At 27.4% G+C, this 24,935-nt stretch overlaps 2 protein-coding genes across 6 annotated transcripts; one reads left to right on the top strand and one right to left on the bottom strand.

Moving 5' to 3' along the window:
* The first annotated feature begins 8,874 nt into the window (after positions 1-8,874).
* On the top strand, positions 8,875-17,232 carry LOC112797336 (MADS-box protein SOC1). Of its 4 annotated transcripts, none has more exons than XM_025840216.3 (9): positions 8,875-9,365; positions 9,772-9,868; positions 10,133-10,349; positions 14,493-14,574; positions 15,375-15,436; positions 15,557-15,656; positions 15,911-15,952; positions 16,607-16,648; positions 16,848-17,232. In XM_025840216.3, exons 3-9 carry the CDS (start codon positions 10,168-10,170, stop codon positions 16,974-16,976), a joined length of 639 nt encoding a protein of 212 aa, XP_025696001.1. In that variant the 5' UTR covers positions 8,875-9,365; positions 9,772-9,868; positions 10,133-10,167; the 3' UTR covers positions 16,977-17,232. The 4 variants fall into 4 exon arrangements, with proteins under 4 accessions (XP_025696001.1, XP_025695999.1, XP_025696000.1 ...); XM_025840214.2 differs by having other exon boundaries at positions 8,936-9,365; positions 10,151-10,349; XM_025840215.3 differs by having other exon boundaries at positions 8,971-9,551; positions 10,151-10,349.
* Positions 17,233-18,291: 1,059 nt separating this feature from the next.
* LOC112797335 (probable fructokinase-7) lies at positions 18,292-24,139 on the bottom strand. 2 transcript variants are annotated; one of them, XM_025840213.3, is made up of 7 exons: positions 23,944-24,139; positions 23,271-23,536; positions 22,893-23,105; positions 22,520-22,717; positions 20,577-20,717; positions 19,352-19,468; positions 18,292-18,619 (listed from the first exon to the last, which is right to left on the bottom strand). In XM_025840213.3, exons 1-7 carry the CDS (start codon positions 24,044-24,046, stop codon positions 18,491-18,493), a joined length of 1,167 nt encoding a protein of 388 aa, XP_025695998.1. In that variant the 5' UTR covers positions 24,047-24,139; the 3' UTR covers positions 18,292-18,490. The 2 variants fall into 2 exon arrangements, with proteins under 2 accessions (XP_025695998.1, XP_072092081.1); XM_072235980.1 differs by having other exon boundaries at positions 23,271-23,551; positions 23,944-24,090.
* Between the last annotated feature and the right edge of the window lie 796 nt (positions 24,140-24,935).

Genomic DNA, 24,935 nt, shown 5'->3' with positions numbered 1-24,935 from the left:
AACATCAAATTCAAAAATAAAATCAACACACAAAATCAGAATCAGAAGCAGAATCAGAAACAGAAACAAAGCAAAAATAAATGCAGAAGCAAAAGAAAATGCAGATGTAGAAGAAGAAGCCAAAGCATAAGAAGAAGAAGCAGAAGCAGATGTAGATGCAGAAGCAGAAACAAAGCAGAAGCAAAAACAAACATAGACGCAGAAGTAGAAGAAGAAGCAGATGCATCCGGCAGCGGCAGCGGCGACTGGGCAGATCAGCGGTGGTAGGAACCCAGCTCAGCCTCGGATCCCCCTCTCTCTCTCTCTCTCCTTCGCGCGCCGCCCTCCTTGCGTCGGGCTCCCCTTCCCGGCAACGCACTCCACAGCAGCAGAAGCATGCATGAACGGCAGCGACGTTTTTCTCTATTCGCAGTTCTGCTGGCGGCTGCTATGGCAGCGGTCTCCTCCCCTCCATCGGCGCTCTCTCTCTCTCTTTCTCGGATCTCCTCTCTCGCTGGCTCGTGCTCGGTGGCGAAGGACCCAAAGGTGGCAGCGACGTCACTAGGATTCACGACGACGACGCTGGGATGCCGGGGCTCCTCCCTTCCCCTTCTCCCTTTCCCATTTTCCTCCAATCCCCCTCCCCCGGCGTCCTTTTTCCTTTTCCCTTCTCGCCTCTTTTTTCGCGTCCTTTTTGTTTTTTTTGTTAATTTTATAATTTTTTATAGAATACGGATAATTTAGTAATAAAATAGAAAATTTTATTTAAGAAGTCGACTTTAATATAAAAAAAATTAAAAATAATTTTAAATAAAAAATTACATGACGGTCAAAATAATACTTATTCTTATTAATTATATATGACATTGTACTAACACATTGTGTACGTATTAAGTTCACCCACAAATATGCAAAACACTCTCATTATGAATATGACAAATATATCATTATCCTTTTTATATGAAAAATAAATTTCATACTAATGATTTATTTAAGAGTCATCCAACATACAGGTGTTATGCGTGTTATGCATATACGAATTTTTTTATATAATAAGTAAAATGGTGTAATCCAAATAAATTATAACTTGAGTATATATTACCGAGATATGGGATATTATTTTAGATTTAATAAAATTGTAAGTAACATTTGAAATTAAATCACTAGTAATGATTTTATATATTGTTGCGAAGAATTATTTATCCCATATATATTACTGTTGAATTCAAGATCAAGCGGTTAGGAGATAGCACAAGTCGTTAGTTGTGATTTATAAAAAGAAGACATTTTTCATGAAACATTCTCTCTCTTTGTACTTTCTCATCTCACTTTATGATTCATAATTTTATACTCGTTCATCCATCATTATTATTATTATTATTATTTAAAAAAATATTTATATTAATAAATTATAATTTAAATGGTATATATAATATTTTTGTATTTATTTACAGGTTACATATTCGAATTTCTATATCTTTGGTATAAAAAAAGTGTTTATAAAATTATTGTTATTGTTAACGTACATTGAAAACAAAAATGCTTACAATGAAAAAATAAAATGATAAAATTAAAATATTATTATCATTATTAATATTAATGATGTTATGATGGAAACAACCATATACTGTAGAGATATTATTATTATTATAGAATGAGTTAGAACTAATTATTAAACTTTTTAGGATCGGATAATCTGTATATTAGTTGTTTTATTATATGTTACTAACATATGGATTAGTTGTTTCATTTTTTTAAAATACTGTAACAATAAATTCCATAGTATTGATTTATTTTTGGCAGAAATTCTCTCATAAAATCGACCGTGTGAATCTCTAACTAAAAAATTTGTCTTTGTTTGAATTGTTAATATTAAACCACTTTTCTACCTTAGTCTATAATAATAATAAAGATGTCTCACGACTTACAAATTCAACTCAATAGAATACATAAATTTAATTAAAATTTTAGTTTTTATCTTATCTTATAATTATATTTATCTTTATCTCTATCTACTTTTATCTTTGATAGGTCAATGCTCTATATATACTTAGTTTACAATTCAATTCAATCAATCAATAATCAATAAAATTTCATCTTTTATTTTCTTTCATTATTCTTTCACAATTCTATTATCTTTGCGTACTCTTTCCGTTTTATTATGGTATCAGAGCTCCTCTTGAGCTCTGCTGACATCCATGGGTAAATCAACCAATTCAGATCTTCTTAAAACCCCTTTAACCTCTCCTCCCCCAGTATGAATAATCAACCTCATTACTCTGTCCTAGATCAAGGAGAAAGGGCACACCAACAACTTCATCCACAACTTCATCCAGAGTCTCTTTTGGACCTTTCGTCAGCCCAACACTTTTCTTTTATGGCACTTCCTTCCAATGAAAAAGTTCATCCTTCAAACCAACTTGAACTTCTGTCAAGTCCAACTACTATACTCATTATCTTTGTTCTTTCAATACTTTTTCTACTGTTAACAATTCTTCAAATCGAGATTCATTCTTGAATACTTGGATCATTGATTCTGGTGCCACAGATCACATTGCATCAAATTTGTCTTAGTTTATTTCTTACACACAAATTTCTCCTATTATTGTTCATTTACCGTTCTCGAACTACTGTTTCTTATAAAGGCATCGTTCCATTTTCACCATCCTTGGTTCTTCATGATGTTCTTTATTTACCTCATTTCAACTTTAATATTATCTATGTTTCAAAAATTACTTCAGCACTCATATGTGAACTCACTTTTTCATCTTCTTCTTGCACTCTACAGAGCAACAATTTGGGGATGATTGATTTGGCCAGAATGAGAGAGGGATTATATGTCTTTGAACCCAATTTCAGTAAAAATTTGTCCACTACACACTCCATAAATTCCTTCAAATCTCCACCCATTACACCTTCCAATATATGACATTTTCGTTTAGGACACCTTTTTGGATAAAGACTTAATCATTTACCGAAACAATTTCCTTTTATCTCTATGCATTATGACGAGGCTTGTGACATTTTTCATCTTTCTAAGTAAAAGAGACTTTCATTTTCTCAAAGTTTTAACAAAGTCAATGCAACTTTTGATTTATTACACTTTGATATTTGGGGTCCGTTTCGACAAAATTCTATTCATAATCATAAATATTTTTTTTTACTATTGTTGATGATTTTAGCCGCTTTACATGGCTTACTTTATTAAAATCAAAAGGAGAAGTGCAAAATCAAATAAAAAATTTTATTACTTTAATTGAAATACAATTCAACTCCAAAGTCAAAACTATTCGTTCCGATAATGGACCAGAATTTATTTTACCTGATTTTTATGCTTCATAGGGCATTATTCATCAACGTAGTTGTGTTGAAACTCCTCAACAAAATGGAAGGATAGAACGCAAGCATCAACATATTTTGAATATAGCTCGTGCTCTTATGTTTCAATCTAATTTACCATCATCTTTTTGGTCTTATGCTGTTAGACATGCTATTTATTTACTTAACAGGGTTCCATCATCCACAATTAATTTTAAAACACCATTTGAGATTTTATTCAACCATCCACCAAATTATCATGGCCTTAAAGTTTTTGGAAACTTATGTTTTGTTTCTACCCTAAAGGAAAACAGATCAAAATTTGATCCAAGAACAAAAAAGGCTGTATTTATTGGCTTTCAAAATGGTTTTAAAGGATATATTATTTATGTTTTAGAAGATAGAATTGAGATTTCTAGAAACGTGATTTTTTATGAAATGATCTTGCCCTTAGTCACAAAAAATGTCCAATTCCATACACTCAATCCAACATTGCCAAACACACCTTCTCAAAAACAAGATTCAGTTAGTCTTCCAGTTGAACCCTCACCTATACCCATTGACCTAACTCCACCTAGTTCTTTATTTTCTCCAACAACCTCTCCTTCTTCCTCACTATCGTTTCCTAACCAAGTTGAACCCATGACCACCGAATCACTTTCAACATTAGACACCAGTCCACCATCACCTTCTTCACTACCTGAGCAACTCCATCCTCGTCATTCCGATCGGCCTCACCGACCTCCAGCATATCTCTCTGATTACTTGTGTAATTCCTCTCTCATCTCTACAAATCAATCTCCCTCAAAGTGAAAGTATCCTTTATCTTCAGTCATGTCTTTTTCTTCTCTTTCATCTTCACATAAAAACATTCTTTTATCTCTACATTCTGACGTTGAGGCAAAGTCTTTTAAGGACGCCATCAACACTCTAATTGGCGTAGTGGTATGAAAGATGAGTTGGATGCTCTTGAGCTGAACAAAACTTGGCGTCTTGTTGATTGCCCTGTAGGGGTTAAGCCGGTTGGCTTTAAATGGGTCTATCGCATCAAACGCAAGTTTGATGGTTCAGTTGATTGATATAAAACACGCCTTGTGGCTTAAGGGTTCACTCAAACTGAAGGTGTTGATTTCTTGAAAACTTTCTCCCCTGTTGTCAAGCCTGCCACCATCATATTAGTTTTGGCATTGGCCTCTATGAAGCATTGGCCCATACATCAGTTGGATGTCAATAATGCTTTCTTACATGGGGATCTTTCTAAAGATGTTTATATGACTCTGCCACCCGGATTTACATCTCCTCAACCGAATTAATGCTATAAGCTACTAAAGTCACTGTATGGTTTACGACAATCTAGTCGTATATGGTATGACAAACTTTCTCATCTTTTGCTATCTCATGGATATCAGCAGACCTCATCTCATTATAGTCTATTTGTTAAATTCATTAGTGATCAAATTTCTATCATTTTAGTCTATGTTGACGACATTGTTCTAACTGGTAATTCCATTTCTGAACTTGCTGCCATTAAGTCTATTTTGCATCAACACTTCCGAATTAAAGACTTGGACCCATTAAAATATTTTTTGGGTATTAAGGTTGCTCAATCAGAGAAGGAAATTTGCTTATCTCAAAGAAAATATTGTCTTGATCTTTTGGAGGATTCTGGTTTATTAGGTGCTAAACCTGCCTCTGTTCCAATGAATAGTACCACAAGACTATATCAAGACAAAAGTCCCCTGCTATCCGACCCTTTTGTATATCGCCGTTTGGTTGGCCATCTTATCTATCTCACCACTACTCGACCGGACATCATGTATGCCACTCAACAATTAAGTCAATTCATGACATCTCCTACTGAATCTCATCTTCAAGCTGCCAAGCACGTGTTACGATAACTGAAAACTAGTCTCGGCAAAGGACTTTTTTCTTTCCAAGGGAATCAGAAATTCAGCTTCTCGACTTCAGTGACTTTGATTGGGCCGGATGTCCTGACACTCGGCGATCTTTAACAGGTTATTCTTTCTTCTTAGGCAGTTCTTTAGTCAATTGGAAGACCAAGAAACAAACCACCGTTGCCCGCTCATCCATGGAAGCAGAATATCGTGCACTTGCCAATACAACTTGTGAATTTCAATGGATACTAAATGTGTTACAATTTTTACGCATCTCTCCTATCAGAGTGCTCTTCATATTACTGCTAACCCGGTTTTTCATGAACGGACCAAACATTTAGAGGTTGATTGTCACTTGATTCGACAAAAAGCTCAAGTTGGAGTGATGAAACTTCTCCCAATTCCCTCTTCTGGGCAACTAGCTGACATCTTCACCAAGCCTTTATCTTCTCAACCCTTCCATCTTAATCTGAATAAGCTTAGTGTTCTTGACTTCTTTCATCCTCCAGCTTGTGGGGCGTATTAAACCACTTTTCCACCTTAGCCCATGATAACAATAAAGAAGTCTCACGGCCCACAAATTCAGCCTAACATAATACACAAATTCAATTATAATTTTAGTCTTTATCTTTATCTCTATCTTATCTTTATTTACTTTTATCTTTTATAGGCCAATACTCTATATATACTTAGTTTACAATTCAATTCAATCAATCAACAATCAATAAAATTTATTCATTTTTTTTCATTATTCTTTCACAATTTTATTATTTTTGCGTACTCTTTTCGTTTTATTAGTTAGTTCTATTTTAGATATTTTGTTCATACTTAAAATCGTTAGTGACGATTTTTTATAACAGTAATTTTCATCGTATCTAAATATTACTTTAACATTACATAATATACGCATAATACACACTTAATAATATAATATAAAAAAAGATAGCCATGCATGTGCTTCTGCAAATGCATGTGGTGTATTTTTGCATTGGTTTTCAACAGTATCAAACACACAATAAATGAAAAATAAAGCAGCAACATATATATAAGATTGAATTGAGCATACGGCAATAAAATACATTTATTATAGGTCAGCATTATTATTGTGGTTGAAGGTTGCTCTAGTAAAACACAAACGACAATACTACTATAGTGTTGTGAGTACGAAAAATTGAAAATACATACATAATAAACAAGAAATATATATAATGAGAACTTGAAGCACATGCTGACAAATCTGTTTTAACTAAAGAAATGTGGGGTTAAAAATTTATTTTTAGACATAAAAAGTATTTTGTAATCATTATTTTTATTTGATTAAATTACTAAAATTGCAAATAAAAAAAACTAAAAAAATTTAAAAATGACAAAATAATCAAACTTTCAAAATTTTATATTTATTTATGGTTAGAAATATAACTATTTATATAATTTTTTATTTATATATATATTTTTTTTGAAAAGTGATTACATAATATAGTATATCAAAATTTTTATGATCTAAAAATTTATTATGTAAAATAATTTCATTAAAATTGAAAAAGAGACGCGCTTGCGTACATCTGACCTGGATTTACTAGATGTTTAATTTTCTGTTTGATTAGATGTTTTTCTTGTTGTTATTATTTGATAATTCTAGAAGAATTATAAAATTAGGAGCTAACTCAAATTTCGAATGTATAATTTTTAAACTTTTAAACATGTAAAAATTTTTGTTAATCGATTATTCATTGAATTTTATTGTTTTCTTAAGAAAACCGATATTTATTAACAACCGAAGTAGATGTACTTAACCGAAAGAATGTTGTTATTAGTTATCACAGCAATATTTGGACATTTTTAAATGAAAAATATTAAAAAATTGTTAAAATTTATTATTTTTTATTATTAGTTAATTATTAACATTAATATTAAAAAATATAAAATAAAATATATAATTAAATTATTAAACTAAAAATATTAAATTAAAAAAATTAAATTAAAAAAATTAAATAATAATAAATTCTAATGAGACATTTATATTTTCAAATTTCAACCAGATAGTGTCGTATTCTCTTGTTTCCATTTTCGATGGTTAAGATGTTTTCATATTTTTAGCCATTTAGGAATCAAGAAGTACACTTTTATAGGTAAGCTTATAAATAATAAGCAATAACTATAATTAATACTCAATAGTGATAATTAATAATTAATAATAATAACAAGGAGAGGAGTAGGGCACCATTGAAAAAAGAATTTATACAAAATTTTTTGAAATATAAAAGGTTATTATGACATGTAGCTGCGTTTTCGAGTTCTTATTGGCTAGTGAGGTACGTGATTGTACGGACGAGGTTGATGTGTTTCTAACATTGTACTATTCCCTCAATTTTTAACTTAAGTTGCTGTGTCCCACACTTCAACTGCAATCCCACTTTCTCTCTCATCCAATGCTTTCAATTCAATTTTCTTTCTTTTCCTAAAGTAGTGTCCACGATAATCGTATGCATATAATGTCATATAATAATAATATTTTATTCAAGTTTCTGTGTCCATTCATTTTTTCCACACCAGTCTTTTCAAAGGCTAGATAAATAAATCACTTTTTCTTTTTCGCGTGGAAGAGAGAAGAGTATATTTTTCAATGATGTGAGAAGAGAAGCGTTTAATTTTGTTATAGGAGTTATAAATAGGTGCTTTCTATTTATTTTTTTTTTCTAAATAATCACAAATCGGACAGTCGTGATTTCGAAAATAAAAAAATTTTACTATTAAAATTGAACCGTCTGATTTTTATTTTAAAAAATAAAAAAATACAAAATACAAAACGGACCCTGTGATTTGTATTTTTTTCAAATAAATCGAACCTTTTGTTTTGTAGTTTATTTTTTTCTTTAAATAAATCGAACCGTCCGATTTGAATAAAACACCATATAAAAACAACACCTAATCTTCTAATAACAATGTATTACACATATATTTAACCAATATAAAAAAAATTAGCCTAAATAAATAAAAGAGATATCTTTGTTATGTCTAATTTAAAACTTGAGTGTGTACATATATTCATTTTGTCAACTTTATCATTTATAGTTAATATTTAAAAAAAATTACTAGAGATATATATAATTATTTATATTATTTTTTATTAATTTAAATTTTTAAATAAATAATTTTATAATATAATTTCAAAATTTTAAAATAGAAAAATAACATAAGACAAATAAAAATATTATACAAAAAATAAACAATTTCAAAAAAAAATTTTATTTGAAAAAATATTAAAAATATAATTATTTATATTACATCTTTCTATCGACTTAAATTTTTTAAGAGGAGTGATTTTGTAACACTTTTTAATCTTAAATTCAATTGTGACTAATTTTTTTAATAATATAATTTTAATATGCATTATATACTTATTATTATAATAAAAAATAAAATATATAATCAAAATTTTCTTCAAACTAATAATAAAATATAAATTAGCACACTATATTTCTTTAGAAGATTAATTGTCACAAAGAAAAATAAAATCCTCTAAAAGATAAAAGATGAAATACTTTTGTGAAAATGATGATTTTACTAGTATCATTTTGTTTTATCTGTAATTTAAAATAATATTTTCTACATATTTCTCATTCATTGAATTCAATACATTGTATATATACCCAATTTAACAAAGAAAGATTTCTTTATTCGGGTAAGCAATAGACTTGGTTTTTACCAAAACAAGAAAAAGATGAGGTTTCAATTTCTCTATTATCCCAAAAGAAAATCATTTGTTTCTTAAAATGGTGGGGCTGTTAGAACCTTACATGGGAACAGTTGGATCAATAAGGAAACTTTGGTCCCTCTCTCCCTACATACCCTCTCTCTCTTCTCTCTTCAGTTTTTGTTGCTCTCTTTTGGGTGCTTCCCTTTCTTCTCTTTTTTCCTTTCTTTTATTTATTCTCCAATCTCTTTTTTTTCATCATAACAAGGCTTTATTCTTTTTATCTTCATTAGTAGTGGTCAAAAGGATTTCTGGGATTTTGCCAATTTGGTGTAACAAAATATCACTCCCACCCTCCCCTTTTCTTTTACACAAACACAGAAGAAAAAAAGAAAAAAAAAAACTTCATCACTTCTTGGCTTATTTGAGCTACTACTCTGCTTCTTGGATTATTTCCTGAGGTTGTTTTTTTCTAGCTGGTAAGAATCAACCTATCATTAGGTTAGGATAAGAAAGGGAAGAAAAAGAAAAAAGAAAAAAGAAAAAAAAATACTTATCTTTTGGGTGTTTGTGTTTCTTGGTGTTTAGATCCTTCTTTGTGGAACACTATTTTTACTACTGTGCTAAGAATTGTGTTCTTCTTCGTACAAATCTACATATCTGAGGTCTGAACTCTTTCAAGTTTTTATTTTTTATTTTTAAATAATTTTCTTTTCTTCTTCTTCTTCTTCTTTAGAGTTTAGATATTCTTTCATTTCTAACATTTTGTTTTTTTTTTTTTTTTGGCTGTTAGTTAATGATAGTAATATATACCCTTGATAAAACTGTTGAGTGATTATATTGATTTTAATGAATCTGTTAGTGATAATTTTTCATGTGAAACAGGCTTTAGATCTTCTTCAAGCTACTTTACTTTACAAGTTTCAAGTTTTAATATTTGTTGGGAAAGAAAAAAAGAGGGCTGATTTCTATTTTCTACTTGGTGAGTAATTAACTCCTACTACTCTTTCTCTGATGATGCATGTTCTAATTCAACAGAACTTAATTAGCATTTGTGAATTTTATATATTATTAAAATCAATCATATTTGGTACACACTAAAATCAGTTACCAAAATTAATCATTAGAATAAAATATATGTTAAAAACTTAAAATGCAAAACCAATACATATATTTATATATAAATATACTTGTGGTTGATTTTGGGTACAAATAATATTTTTGTATTGAAATATACTGAGAGAAGGATTGAATTGAGTTGAAGTGATAAGAAGAAGGAAGATGGTAAGAGGAAAGACTCAGATGAGGCGCATAGAGAATGCAACAAGCAGGCAAGTAACATTCTCAAAGAGGCGTAACGGTTTGCTTAAGAAGGCCTTTGAGCTTTCTGTTCTTTGTGATGCTGAAGTTGCTCTCATCATCTTCTCTCCAAGAGGCAAGCTTTATGAATTTTCTAGCTCCAGGTATATACTTATTCTTGCCTTAATTTTATTTCATTTTCTATGTGTTTTTGTTGTTGCATATGTTACTCTTCTTCATAGTATGTATATATTTATGTGATTAAGTATATGTGCTTGTTGTGTGTTGTGTATATAGTAGGCTTTCATCACTATGTATAACATGTTCAATATATAATTATATATATATATAGAAATTGACATATATCTTTTCACTAAGTGTAGGTTGTACTTATATACATTCTATCTTAAGTTAGTAAGGTGATAAAATTTTAAATGAGTAGACAAAGAATAGTATGTATGTTATCCTATCAATAGTACCACGGATATTGAAGTATTGAACAAGTTATGAGTTCTATTTGATGTTGTGCTTTTTCTTTCATTACTTTTGAAGGCTACAACAGCGGAGTTGTTGAGTTTAGATTGAAAATTTTTCTACTGTTTGTTTACATTTATGGTTCTATATTATTCAAGGAAACCTTTGAATAATTGTTGACTAGTGTTACATTATGTTTGAGAACATGTACAGTAGTGAAATGAAATGACTATGTCACTGTGAAATAAGGGAAATTACTTAAATTCTGATACATGATTATATATCATATTTATTAGGCACATGCATATATATGCCCTTGGCTTTTAATTTGGATTTGAGTAGTGTCATTTTGCTTAAAACTTATTATGAATTGTTGCATTTTATTGATCGACTAAGCAAGTGCCTGTAAAGTGAGTATTTTAGATTTCAGCAATGTTAGAAAATCAATGTTTTTCAGTTAGTATCAGCTAATTTTTTTAAAATTATTTTAAATTTTAATCTTAAATTCTAAATTATAAATCTAAACCCTAAAATTTGACTAACTAAAGTTAGTTACTTATACTTTCTTTTTAGATTTTAGCGGCAGCTCTTTAAATTATAATATAGACAGTGTAATAATAAGCTAAGTGTATTGAAAAATTTTTAAGTGTATCAATATACGGGTATTTTAATAACTTTTAATCGTTAATTTTAATTATAAAAAATATATATAATACGTATAATTAAAATTATCAGTCAAAATTTACTGAAATACTGATATAGCAAAATACTTCAAAGCTATCCAATAGTATAATACCCCCACTTTCTCTACCAAACATTAGAAAAGGGGAAAAATTCTCTGAAAGGAATTGTACTTGTTTCCATAAGTAAATGGCAAAGCTAAGAGAAAGCAATGAGGCATTGGTCAATGTTGTTGAATCATATCATATCATATGTACTAATCATACTGACATCTATAGTTCATGAGAGAGACACAACATATCATAAACCCATCCATGACATAATTAATAACCATGTTATTTCTAAATTATTAATAATAATAATAATAATAATAATAATAATAATAATAATAATAAACATCTCATCACAAAAATATTAGACATATTTAAAACAGGAAACTAAAGATTCTTAATAGGATGATTTATTTTTTGTGTATTTATTTTGAATGTACTAGTTATCTTATTATCAAAGGTTATTATGTTTATCTTATAGTAGTAATTAAGTAATGAATTTAAAGTGCATATATAGAAGAGAGGAGTTTTTATTTTATTTTATTTTTGTGCTAAATATCTATTAAATGAGGCATTTCTTGTTATCAAAATGCCTTGTTCCTACCTACCATATGTTTTGACCAATAAATATATTATTATTTCTCGGTTAAAGAAATATGTACAAGATTCTATTTATGTCTAAACAAAGTGAGTAAACTTGTTCAAGTGATACAATCTGCCAAAAGAAAATTAAAAATATGGATATCATGTTCTTTCTGTAGGGAGCTTGTGATGTTCCATGAAATAGTGTGCAATTTTTCAGTGATGTGCCACAGTTTTCAATACAACTAAGATGCACATAAACCTTGTCCCAAGATGTTAGTACAATGCAATTAATATTTATTATTAATAATACTATTATTAGTACTTTTGTATCATATATAATGGATGTCCTTACATTAAAAAATTTTCCAATCAGTACATGGGTGTGATTAATATAACCAAGAACATAATTTGAAAACCTTATCTGTCTAGAGATGCATGTGCTTTCTTTTTATTCCTTTCTTTTTTGAGAAATGTTGTGGATCAAGTTGGTACAGATTAAAGGTTATGTTCTCTAGAATTGATGCATATGACAGTATTTGGAGGAAAAAAAATGGTAAAGTACGATGTATACAGTGAAGACCATGACTTGTTTTTTTTTCCTTAAAGTTTGCTACCTTTTATGAATCAAATATATGTGCTTATTGTTGAATGTTACTATTAAATCACTTCTTTCAAAAGTCAGTTAATAGAAGAAAATAATATAAATGTTTATATCTCTATACTTTTTTAAATAAGAACTTTTTTTGAATTTACTTGAATTTTACATAAATTTTTTTATTTTTTTTTTGCTTTTTTTTTCTTTTAGAATTTACCAAAGACGATCAAACTTTGAATTTTTTAACATAAAACTCTAATATCATTACATGATATCATTTCTCTCGAAAGCTTAAGCTGACAAGACAACGCGAATGGTTATATATCTCTAATAAGAGTCTTTTTAGGATTTGCTTATTTTTGCATAGGCTTTCTTTTTCTCTTTTTATTTGTCTTATATTATTTTGTTCATTTCTTAAAGATATAACTATTCATATTATCCTTTTTCTATCAGCTAAATGTTTGAGAGAAGTGATATAATGATAAAACTTTCTTCAAAATTTTGTCATGTATCAGAGATTAATAAACGTTTTCAAATTTTGCAATATATATACACATTACTTTTAGGAGATATATTTTTATTATTATGATTATTACTATTAAGAAAATGAGATTTTTTGTTGATATAAATAAAAAGTTTATTATGTCTACATTGCTATGCAGATTTGGTGACAATTAGGCTTGAGTTTAATTCTAGAATATAGAGTAAATGATTCACAACTTTTGTTCAAACTTAGTTAATTAGTTCATATGGAATCAAATAAGTTTACTATAGTGACAAGAACTTGGTAGTTAACTTAAATTATGTTATTCAAGAAGTGAAATACTTTGACAAGTATCTTGGGTTTGTTATTTGAGATTTTGAGTCATGCATCCGTAGATGTCGATTCTTGCAAATTTTACACTTAAATGTGTTTAGTAGTTGAGATCATAAAACTCATGCAGTCACAATCTGACTCTTTTACATACAAGGAAGCATGGTAAACAAAGAAAGAAGAATAAACTACTATTTCTTCTATGAAAGTTAAAATACTGATGTATCTAACCATAAATGAATGAAATTAGTTTTATATTCACAGAAAATAGACTCTATATGACAAACTTACATAAACATTAATTTTATTCATGGATAAATTTATCAATATTTTAAAAATTCATAAATATAAATAGTAATTTACTCATTTTCATAAATATAAAACTAATTTTGCTCATCTATAAATATATTTATCAGGATTTTAAACTTATGTGAATAAAAATAATAGTTTAGTAGAAAGAATTTAGTTAATAAAATCTCACCTTTCTAACATGATTAAGAGAAAACGAAACTAAAATTATTAGAAGCGAATTGGTTTTTGTTGAAAAACAAGAAATGTCATATAGTAAACCTTATATATATAAATAAATAAATAAATAAATAATATTCAAAAGAAAAATACAGTGACAAAATAGATATGATTCAACCTTATTTGTATATATACAATTGCTTTAGTCTCATCTTAGAAGTAAGGGTATGTAAGCTATCTTTTAAGGCTGAATAGAATATTAAAGAGACTGGGAAAATTATACTCATCAGTATAAGAGTAATTATATTATATTGGAAAAAATACAAAAAGATTTTAAACAATAGATTAATAATAATAGCTTCCTACAATCTTATCGGTGGATCTGTTAATCTTATCATTTATGCATTTAAACGGAGCTAATCTCTAGAGTAACATTGAGTACTTTTTGAAAATCTTATCATTTGTGCATTTAAACGAAGTTAATCTCTAGAGTAACATTGAGTACTTTTTGAAAATCTTATCATTTGTGCATTTAAACGGAGTTAATCTCTAGAATAACATTGAGTACTTTTTGAAAGTAATACTTCCAAATATCTTTCTTTATGATTGTTTATTTACTTGTTATTGTTTAACAATACAGCATGCAAGAGACACTTGAACGCTATCGCAGACATACACGGAATGCTCAAACAACACCTAGATCAGATGAACAAAATACGCAGGTTTATTATTATTATTATTATTATTATTATTATACAAGGAAGACAATTATTTTTTTATTAATTAAATAAGGAAGACAATTATGATACTGGTCAAAAGTACTCTTCATTATTTCTTTGCATCCTATTATATAAATCACGGTTATATGTAGAACCCTAATTTTGTATTGACCTTTTCTTTTTCATTAATTATCAAGAAAAATTTTGGTTTGTATAATTTGTATTTATCTTATTTTTATCTTTATTTTATTTCTTAATACAGGTAAACAACCTTAAATTGTTGATAATATATTTTTGAGACAGAAATCAGAACTACAAACTAGCTGCAAATATGAATAGTTGAGTACTTACCATAGTGAGACAGTCGTAAATAATATACAATTTGATAATAAATACAATGCTATAGATATTTACTTAAATACACATTATTTATTACTCTACTAATTATATGTCTTACCTTGTAATCAATATTTTACTTAGTAGAGATAAATACTTATTAAATCTTCTTAGAAATTATTTAATCTATAATTAAGTTGTGTTTATTAATTCATATTATTGATCTAATCTTTTATATTATTATTTCATCTCATTCTATCACATACTATTCTCCAAAAAAATCATCTTTATTTATAATGTATGGAAATTAATTAGTGTCACATAGTCTATGGATGATATTTTTTTGTTTCTGTTTATAATTATAATGAATAACTAACTATCTCATGATATAAATATTAGTGATAATTGGTTAATTGAGTTCCATATTATTAAATGGAATTACTGTTTACTTTATGTGTGTACAACAGCATTTGAAGCAAGAAACGGCAAGTTTGATGAAGAAGATTGAGATTCTTGAAGCTTCAAAACGGTTTAAGATCTTAAATTATCTCTATTCAATCTTTTAACTTTGGACCTTTGCATTTCATGCTAATTTATATTCATCATAGCTAAAGAATACAATGTTTTTATATTTTTCTTTTTCTTTCAGAAAATTGGTGGGAGAAGGTTTGGGATCATGTACCTTAGAAGAGTTACAGCAAATAGAACAACAATTGGAAAAGAGTGTAACCAGTGTTAGAGCTAGAAAGGTGCTCAAAATACATAAAAAATATTATTGATGATTAAGTATTTTAATTTAATTTAATTTCTATATACAGTTAGCTTAAAATTCTTGTTACCTTGATATATCCAATTAGATATTGTAATGTAGATAATAACATTATTTGTATTACATGATAATACTGATTGGTTCATCTATCTATACATGAGACTTTTGCATTAGAAATTGAAAGTCCTTTTTAGATAACTCAAATACTAACCAAAATTTTTCAAAATTTTTCAGACTCAGGTTTACAAGGAACAAATTGAGCAACTAAAGGAAAAGGTAATAAATTTATATGTATTTGCTAGGTTATTGAACTTAAATCCATTCATATATAGTCGGATTTTGTAATATGTGATAAAAAACTGAACTTCCAAACGAAATTGGTAGCACTTAATTTCTATTTTCCAAATTTCACATACTTTTCTTCAAGAGACTTAAGACCCAAATTAAAATGGTATACATGTATTTCATCATCAAAGATGGTTTACTTTATTCTCATTCCTTTCTTTAATTTTATTTTATTTTTTATAATTATTTTAAAAAATTACATTGTCTTCCATTATAGTTGTTACATACAACATTTTTGAAAATTTAACTTAGGTATAATATAGGTATGAAAAAAATAATTATTTAATATCACTTAATCTCAAAACAAAGTCCATTTATTCATCAAGTTCACATAATTGTATAGTGTGTAATAAGAATTATTTTATTAGTTAAGATTGTATTTGGTATTTACTTCTACCCATTATTATGAGTACATGATATATGTTAGAACAAAAAATGCTAAAAGGTTTTAGTTATGATTTCTAAACTTAGATATACAAAAGAAAATATTTGAATTTTGTCACAGTTTTCTTTGTCCCTTTTTAATCTTTATGGATATTAGCCGGATCTTTATTGGATTGCGTATGTTTGTCTTACATAACTCAGGAAAAAGCTCTAATTGCTGAAAATATCAAGCTTTCAGAACAGGTAAAATTACCTATAGTTACTTCTATATCAAGTCGTTGTTTATTTTGCATATATTTGCTATAGAATTTTATTTTAAATTAAAAAATTAGTAGAATGAAAAAAATAATTATAATTGAATTTATAACTTCTATTGTGTATAAGTTTTAATATTCCAAGAAAAATTGAACTTTTTCTATCTAAAATTGATATGCATGTGCAGTATGGCATCCAAGCACCACAGGCAATTCTAAAGGATCAAAAAGAAAATGAACAACCCTACCCAGAAAGTAGTAGTCCAAGTTCAGATGTGGAGACCGAATTATTCATTGGACTACATAGGTCTAGTTGAGATAAACAAAAATTAACCTTCCATCCATCATCAATATGGCCTATGCAAATGTATAAACAAGAGGAAGCCCTATTATCTTGTTTTATGCACGAGTAATCTCATATCAGATATGTTATCAGTATTCCTATAGAGATCAATAATAATACTGGCATTCAAATAGGTTAATTCAGTCAGAAACTTAAAAATATGTTTAGGTACTCAGCAGTACTAACAGTAGTTTTATGCTTAGAGTTTAATAAAGGCTTTATTTTCCTGATTCTTTAGCCTTTTATTTTATTATTACCAGAAATTTCATATGATGTGTTTGCCCAGTTGTAATTAATTTTATTAATAAGCTAAACTTTGTTTAATTTTTTTAGGCACTTAATTTATTTAAATTCAAGTTTGGTTTGGTAAAATTTTTTAAAGAGGTGTTTGTGTTTTTTAAAAGCAGAAGTTTCTCATTTTGTGTTTGGGTAAATAAAATAGATCATGCCTCTGTGCTTGCACTTTTAAAAGATCGCAGTACTTTTGAAAACAACTAAGGTGGAGCATTTTAAAGTGGGCTTGTGCTTTTTAAATTTTAAAAGTCTAATATAACTTCATATATTAAGTAATTTTTAAATTTAACTTTTAAATTTATGTCTTTTATAGTATTTTTAAAATTTAAAAGTTATTTTACCAAAGTAGTTGTTGTTGCTAGTGTTTATTAAAAGTTATTTTTAATTTAATTTATCAAACATAAATGTTACATTTTTAAAAAACTAACTTTTAAAAACTAACTTTCATAAATTACTTTTAAAGTAAAAATTTTATCAAATTAAACCTAAATCTACATTACATTCAAGTATTTAACTCTCCCTTGTTATGGTAGGTTATTATTTTATATTGGATAACTATAGTTATACAAGAGTATTAAATATATAATTATTATGTTTTTACCTATTAATTTAAATTTTTGAAATAGGTAACTTTATGATATGTTAAAAAAATAGAAAAAAATAAAAATGTGAGAGTATATAACTGTATATATTCTAATTAATGATAATAGATCTAGTGATAAAAAGTAAAATATCTATGTACTGAGTAAAATATATTTATTTTAATAATTAATACTAAACTTAGATTAACAATTCCATTTATATTGTGACATGTATCTATTCTTAAATGGGGGATAGCAAGTAGCCACCCTCTTGAAAAACAATAATACTAGAAGAAAAAAATGTTTTCTTGAATATCTCTAAAAAAATAAATAGGCAAAGCCGCAAGTTCAAATCAAGATGTGGCTGACTAGTGAAAAAGGAAGAGAAAATTTTATTGCTTCCCTCTAAACTACTAAAAATTTAATACTCATGTTCTTACTTTGCCGGAAAAAGTTTAGAAGAACATGCATGTTATATCCATAATTTTTTTAGAACAAGTCTTAGTTTGGTGGCAAGAATTGAATCTTTGATGATTTTGGGCTGCACATAGTATAGTTTGATAAAAATGATAATAATTAATACAAGTTCTTCTTTAATTTCTATGCTCATAAATTAAAATGGGAGCAGAAGTCTAATGACAGCATCTTTTATTGGGAGTGAAGGTATGGCCTCTCTCCTTGTCATTGTGACAGCAGCACTTGCATTTGCAAATGCAAGAGCTTCCCTCAACTTTCTCTCATCCTGTAACAAATAATTTTGTATAGCAGAGGATTAATTCAACATTATTATTCAACTCACATTATATGCCTTCAATTTGATAATGAATAAGTTATATAATTGGAATGAGTATTGTTATGTCAATATGGTATAAACTCTAATAAATAGGTAATCTATCAACTCAAAATACATTATTAATTATATTTAAAAAATATTTCTCAACTATAATTTAAAGGTTTAATAATTCTGTTAGTCAATGTAGTTTTATCAAATTTTTAATTAGATCTTTATATATATATTTTTTCAATTGGGTTTTTATACTGGTTTTAATTTTATAATTAAGTTTTTCATAGTGTAAAAAAATCTTAGAATTAACTGAATATTTATTCGCAAATTGAAGGTATTCATAATTAAAAAACTAACTAGAATTTTGATGATATATATTTTGAAAAAAATATTCTGTTAATTTTAACGTTTTTTATATTGAAAATATTTCAAACATAAAATTTTAAAAAGCTTATAAGTTGTACAGATAAGGACTTTACAAAAATATTATGTTTAATTAAAGAAGGAATAATTCACATGTTTTTTGTTTTTATTAAAGATAAGATGGCTCAAATTCGCAATTTTTTAATTGAGTATGAAGAGATTATATCATTTGAGTTATAATTCGTTGGCGAATAATTCACATGTTAAAATAGACATAACATTATTTGAAATTTAAGGTTAAATAGATGTGGAAAAGTAAATGTTGACCTTATAAATATATTTGCGTGCAGAAAGAATGCTCAATAATCCAGCTAGAAAAGCATCATCTGCACCATCTGTGTCAACTACTTCCACTTCAAATCCACGAACCCAACCTTTATAGTCCTGCATGTTCATGCACACTTACATTTAATTTGAACATCAATAATTTGACCCTTAATTTTGAAATGCCTTTGAACGACTAATTCAAAAGTATTTTCGACTATTTTTCAAGAATCAAGAATGGCAATGTTCATTTGCATAAATATATGTAATGAATTGAAGCATCAAAAGTAGAATAATCAAATTTATCTACATTAGTATAATAAAAATCAAAAGATGTCAAATTGGTAGCAAATTTTGTGTGGATGCATAATATGATTGATGTAGAATATATGTTAAGATATAAAATACATATTAAAAATATGTAAAAATATTAATATATATATATATTAAAAATTAATTATCAAATGAGTTATTATTGTATTTATGGATAAATATATATATTATTTTATATACTTTAAATATATATTTATATTTTAATATATTTTTTTAATAATAACTAATGTTTGTGATTAACTTTTAATATACAACATAATTGTGTATAAAATAACCCACACATTTACCTGCACACACACTTATATATATAATAATTGAATTGATAACTAATTTTATATATATAATATTTTTAGAAAAATATTAGAGGCTAATAATTTTTATTAGTATTAGTTAATATCTTATTTATATACTATTAAGACGGGGATTTAAATTTTAAAATATTAAAATTTCGTATTTAAAATTTAAAATACTAATTAAAAATAATAAATTTTATTAATTATGTAACATTGTCGTATCTTTAAAAACCTAAATTGATTGGATTCATCTGGAAGACGTAATTAGACAAAAATTTAACTAGTTATTTGGTTATTTCTTTCGGTAAAAATGAATTTCTGGTTGATAACATTTTTTTGAAAAAAAAAATATGGACTTTTGATTTTTCACAAAGAAAAAATTTAGGAAGTCAGCTATTTTATTGTATTTTGGCCAGCATGTAATCAGCAGATAAGTCATTGGATAAAATTTCACACCAATTTCACATCATTAAATCATCATTGATAACTAATTAATAGCTACCAATCACAAATGTTGCTAGCCCTAACATTGTTCTATTACAAATAATAATTTTGTTAGCCACATAAATTTTGATTATCTATTTATTGGTGTGATTAATTACCCGAGTGTAGTATCTACAGCCACGTGGTCCTTCAGTGACAAGCAGAAGCTTGAGATGAGGGTGGAAGAGTTTGTTCATAATAACTTGGTCATCATAAGGGTCATCACCTTCACTCAAGAACCGAACTTCTTCCAAATTTAGCTGTCCTCGCCAAAAATAAAAAAAACCACGTTAATCTTATGAAAAATATTATTTATATACTAAATATTTTTAATATTTATATAAAAATATCATTGTTATCAATTAATTATATATTTAAATTATTTTTTAAATAACGAAATAAAAATAATGCATGTTTAATTATTAAAAAATACTAATACTAAAATAATATTTATTATAGTTGCAAGATTGTAATCTTATTAGAAAGATATGCTCTTTCGTTGTTATTGTCTAGAAAAACATGCTATTTTTTTTATTTCATCATTTTTTTAATTCGTATAAAATGTAAAGTATTTTATTTTGATTATTGTCCTGGTGCTGGTGATGTAGCTAGCTGAATGGCACAATAAAATGTATCAATATTTAATATAAAGGTAAAATTTAACAGAAAAACTTATTGGAGGAACTATGCTCAAATATTTAAATGTTTAAAGTTTAATAATAAATTTTTTAATTTTTGACAAAATACATTAAAATAATGTTTAATCAAATATCTTTTAGAATATTCTTAAAATATCCTTTAAAATACATATGAAAAAACCCTTGTAATAATCCATCAATTATAAGCATTCCAAAGAAAATGATGCAGAGAAAATTGGAAATTTTTTATTTAAATTAAATAAATATATAAATTACAAAAATACATAAAATATGAAATAATTATGTAAATATATAGCCATATATATTTCGGATGCTGAAGTCCAAGTTAAGTATATTGCACGTATTTCGAATAATTTTTTTTAATTTAAACGTATTTAGAATACTAAAACTTTTTTTTAAAATTAAATAGATATACTAAGATTCTCTTTTAAATTATATATTTATTTAATTTAGAAGAAATTCTTAATATTCCAAATACGTTTAAATCTTATTCAAAATACGTACAATATGTTTAATTTGGACTTCAACATTCAAAATGTGTATGATTATTTACATAATTACTTCATATTTTATGTATTTATGTAATTTATATATTTATTTAATTTAAATAAAAAATCCACATTTGTGCTACCCAGCCCCACATAGGGAAAATTCTGTGGGTCCCACCTTAACACCCCGCCAACTTTAATTTATCCGAATTAAAAGAATTATATTCTTTTTGTGCTTTTGTCTTTGTTTCCGACTGGGATGACTTTGTGTGTTTTATTGTGCTGAAATTATTCTCTTTTTATGAGAGTTACATAGGTTAGAACAGTGGAAAGTTAAATCCCAAATAAATTAAATAAAGTAAAATTATACTTGAATATCATTTTTGACATTAAATTTCTCATCCAGAAGAAAAAAACAATGTGAGGTACGTCAAAAATTAACATTGAAAGAATATTTTAATATTTTTCCCACAGAGCCAGATGTGTAATTATCTGTGTATATATGTGTTACATTTTAAGAAGATTACAAGACAAAAGTAAAATTAACATAAAATTAAATTTTAGATTTAAATAGAGAAATAATAAGTTATCAAACTAACATTTCCAATTAGTAATATTGCTATGTCATTTTTCTTTGACTATAAGTATAGAATTATAGTTAAAAAATTATCAAGGTAGTTAAAAATATCAAGAGATAACATAACATTTACCACACTAATACCTGAAAAAATAATATTAGAAATACAATAATTATTATCGAATTTCACCTTCGGATTTGGTTGCAAAATCCAACAGTAACAAATCTATTTCTAGTGGTGTGATCGATGTCTATATAAAAATTATGTTGGAAGATATAAGTTTATCTTAATTAATTTACTTGTTAGTTATAATTAAGCACATAAACATATTATTTACCTTAATAATGTCAGCGAAGTTCCAAATATTCAAGATGCCTTCTCTAGCTGCGTGTGCAGAAGGCCATATTGGCAATGTCAAATTTGGGGCATAAGAAAGGAGACAGCCACACATTTTAGCCAAATTCATTGCTGCAAGGTGTGATGACTTTGAAGGCTCCATCACTAAGCTAAATGAACTGTAATGAAATATTGTTGCCTGCATCATTATGCAATAAATATTTCATAAATTCATAAGTTTGGTTCATCTCATATATGATGAAATTTGCTGTCTATACTATTTGATGTAAGCACTCATCATAATAAAGTTCATCAAATAGCATTGTACATGTATGTTGATCAAAATAAACAAAGTGAGTTCATTAATTAATTACCTTCTTAATAAGCCTGACATCAAGTTCTTCAGGTCGAATAAGCATATCAGCACTTGGGTGTCTATAAAACAAGAACTGAGGCTCACCATCACTCTTGAGTGCATAAAATGCCAGCATTGTCCTTGCATATTCATCAAACAGAAGCCCAGAATTGTCAACACCATTTTGCATCAGAATATCACTTAGCATATACCCAAATTCGTCATTTCCGACCTGACATTGCAAATATTATTATTTATTAGACAGGTGATATGGACTGAGATAGAAATTCTCAAGTTTTGTTGGTTGCAACCAATTATCAAAATTAGAAAGAAAGCTAGCAACAAGAAAGTAATGTCATTATGTAAATTTGAGTGAGTAATGAATTTGTGAAGTCACCTTGCCAATGAAAGCAGAAGAAGCACCAAGTCTGGAAATTGCAATAGCGACATTAGCAGTAGAACCAGCAGGGGATTTCTTATATTCAACAGCATCAGCAAGGGACACTCCACTCTCTGTTGGCACCAAATTTACCATCATTTCTCCAAAGCACACAACCATTGGTGCTTTTTGATGCTGCTGCTGATGGCGGCTACTATCTCTTCTCCCACGTGACCATGATGATGACCTCTCTCTTCCACTACTACTTCTACTTGATGACGACTCTGCTCAATAATAATCTTAACATTTTTTATTACTCCTCTTCACAGATAACCTTTTTTCATTGTTAATTTCTAACCAAAACTAAAAGCTCGACAAGTGAGCTAACCACTTGACAAACTCAAATTGATGGTATCGGTTAGCAGAATTTAATTAAAATAATTTCTAATGCTAACAACTTAAATAACACAAAAGCTGATCGGAACCAATAATAGATGAATAACATAAACCCCACCACTAATTTCATGTATTTCTTAATTTAATAATCAAAACAAGATTCTTTTAATGCCCAAAAAAGAAATTGCTCATAATCAACATTCAAGTTGCATATCTTAACATTTCTTGAGGCATAATTAAATTAAAACCAAATTAATATCTGAACTATTATTTTCGCATAAAAATATTTTCATACCAAGAGAGGAATTAGAAACAAGACGGAAGCTTCCGGAGCGACTGCGCGACTTGCCAAAGATAGGAGGGAAGCAACAGCCTGTCCCTGGAGCAGGAGGCTTCATCTTCTTCTTGAAATCAGCAACCCTCCTCTTTGGAGAGTTACTACCAATTCACCATCGACATCAAACTTTTCTGAAGGATCCATCATTGGCAAATAAGGGAGGGTGTGCATCACGCATAGCATTGTTTTTGTTTCCTTTTACTATTTTTTTAACCTTTCCTCCGATTTCAATGGAATTTTATCACTTACTTTTCCTATTAATACCCCAATGTTGTTCCTTTTTTCCCAGAATCCAACACATTACACATGCAATCCTAAGTCCTAACTAATCATTCCGAATGTTTTGGCCAACGTGCACTACTTTATTTATTTTATTTTATTTCTTATTTCTTTTTCACTCTATAAGCTGGACAATTATTTTAAGGTTTAATTATCTGTTAATCTTTATAGTTTTGTGAAATTTTTTATTATATCTCTATATTTTTTTCTTTTAATTAGGTTCATGTATTAATTTTTTTTTTCAATTAGGTTTCTCTTAACAGTAATTGACTTAATTTTATAAAAAATATTTTTATTTTTTTAATTTGTAAATATTTAAATTATTTAAAATTCATTTTAACAATTATATATACTTTTAAAAATATGATTAATTTAAAAAAGAATAAATATCAAAGTAAGATTAAATTAAATAAATATAAAATAATTTAATTAAAGATAGTATAAACTATAGAATATGTATATTAGCTAAAAAATTATAACTCAAATAGCATAATCTTTTCTTATTTATTTGAGAAATTGTGAACTCGAATCTCCCTATCTTTAGTTAAAAAAAAAATAGAATATGTATATTAATTAACGTAAAAAGTGATTTAAAAAAAAGTAACTTAGTCTAATTACCATTCCTCGTGCCTAGATACACTCAGATTAAATTATCTCCTTGTAATAATTCC

The sequence above is a fragment of the Arachis hypogaea genome, chromosome 4, assembly GCF_003086295.3.
Source record: "Arachis hypogaea cultivar Tifrunner chromosome 4, arahy.Tifrunner.gnm2.J5K5, whole genome shotgun sequence".
NCBI lineage: Eukaryota > Viridiplantae > Streptophyta > Magnoliopsida > Fabales > Fabaceae > Arachis > Arachis hypogaea.
This window is presented reverse-complemented; position numbering and strand designations above follow the sequence as displayed.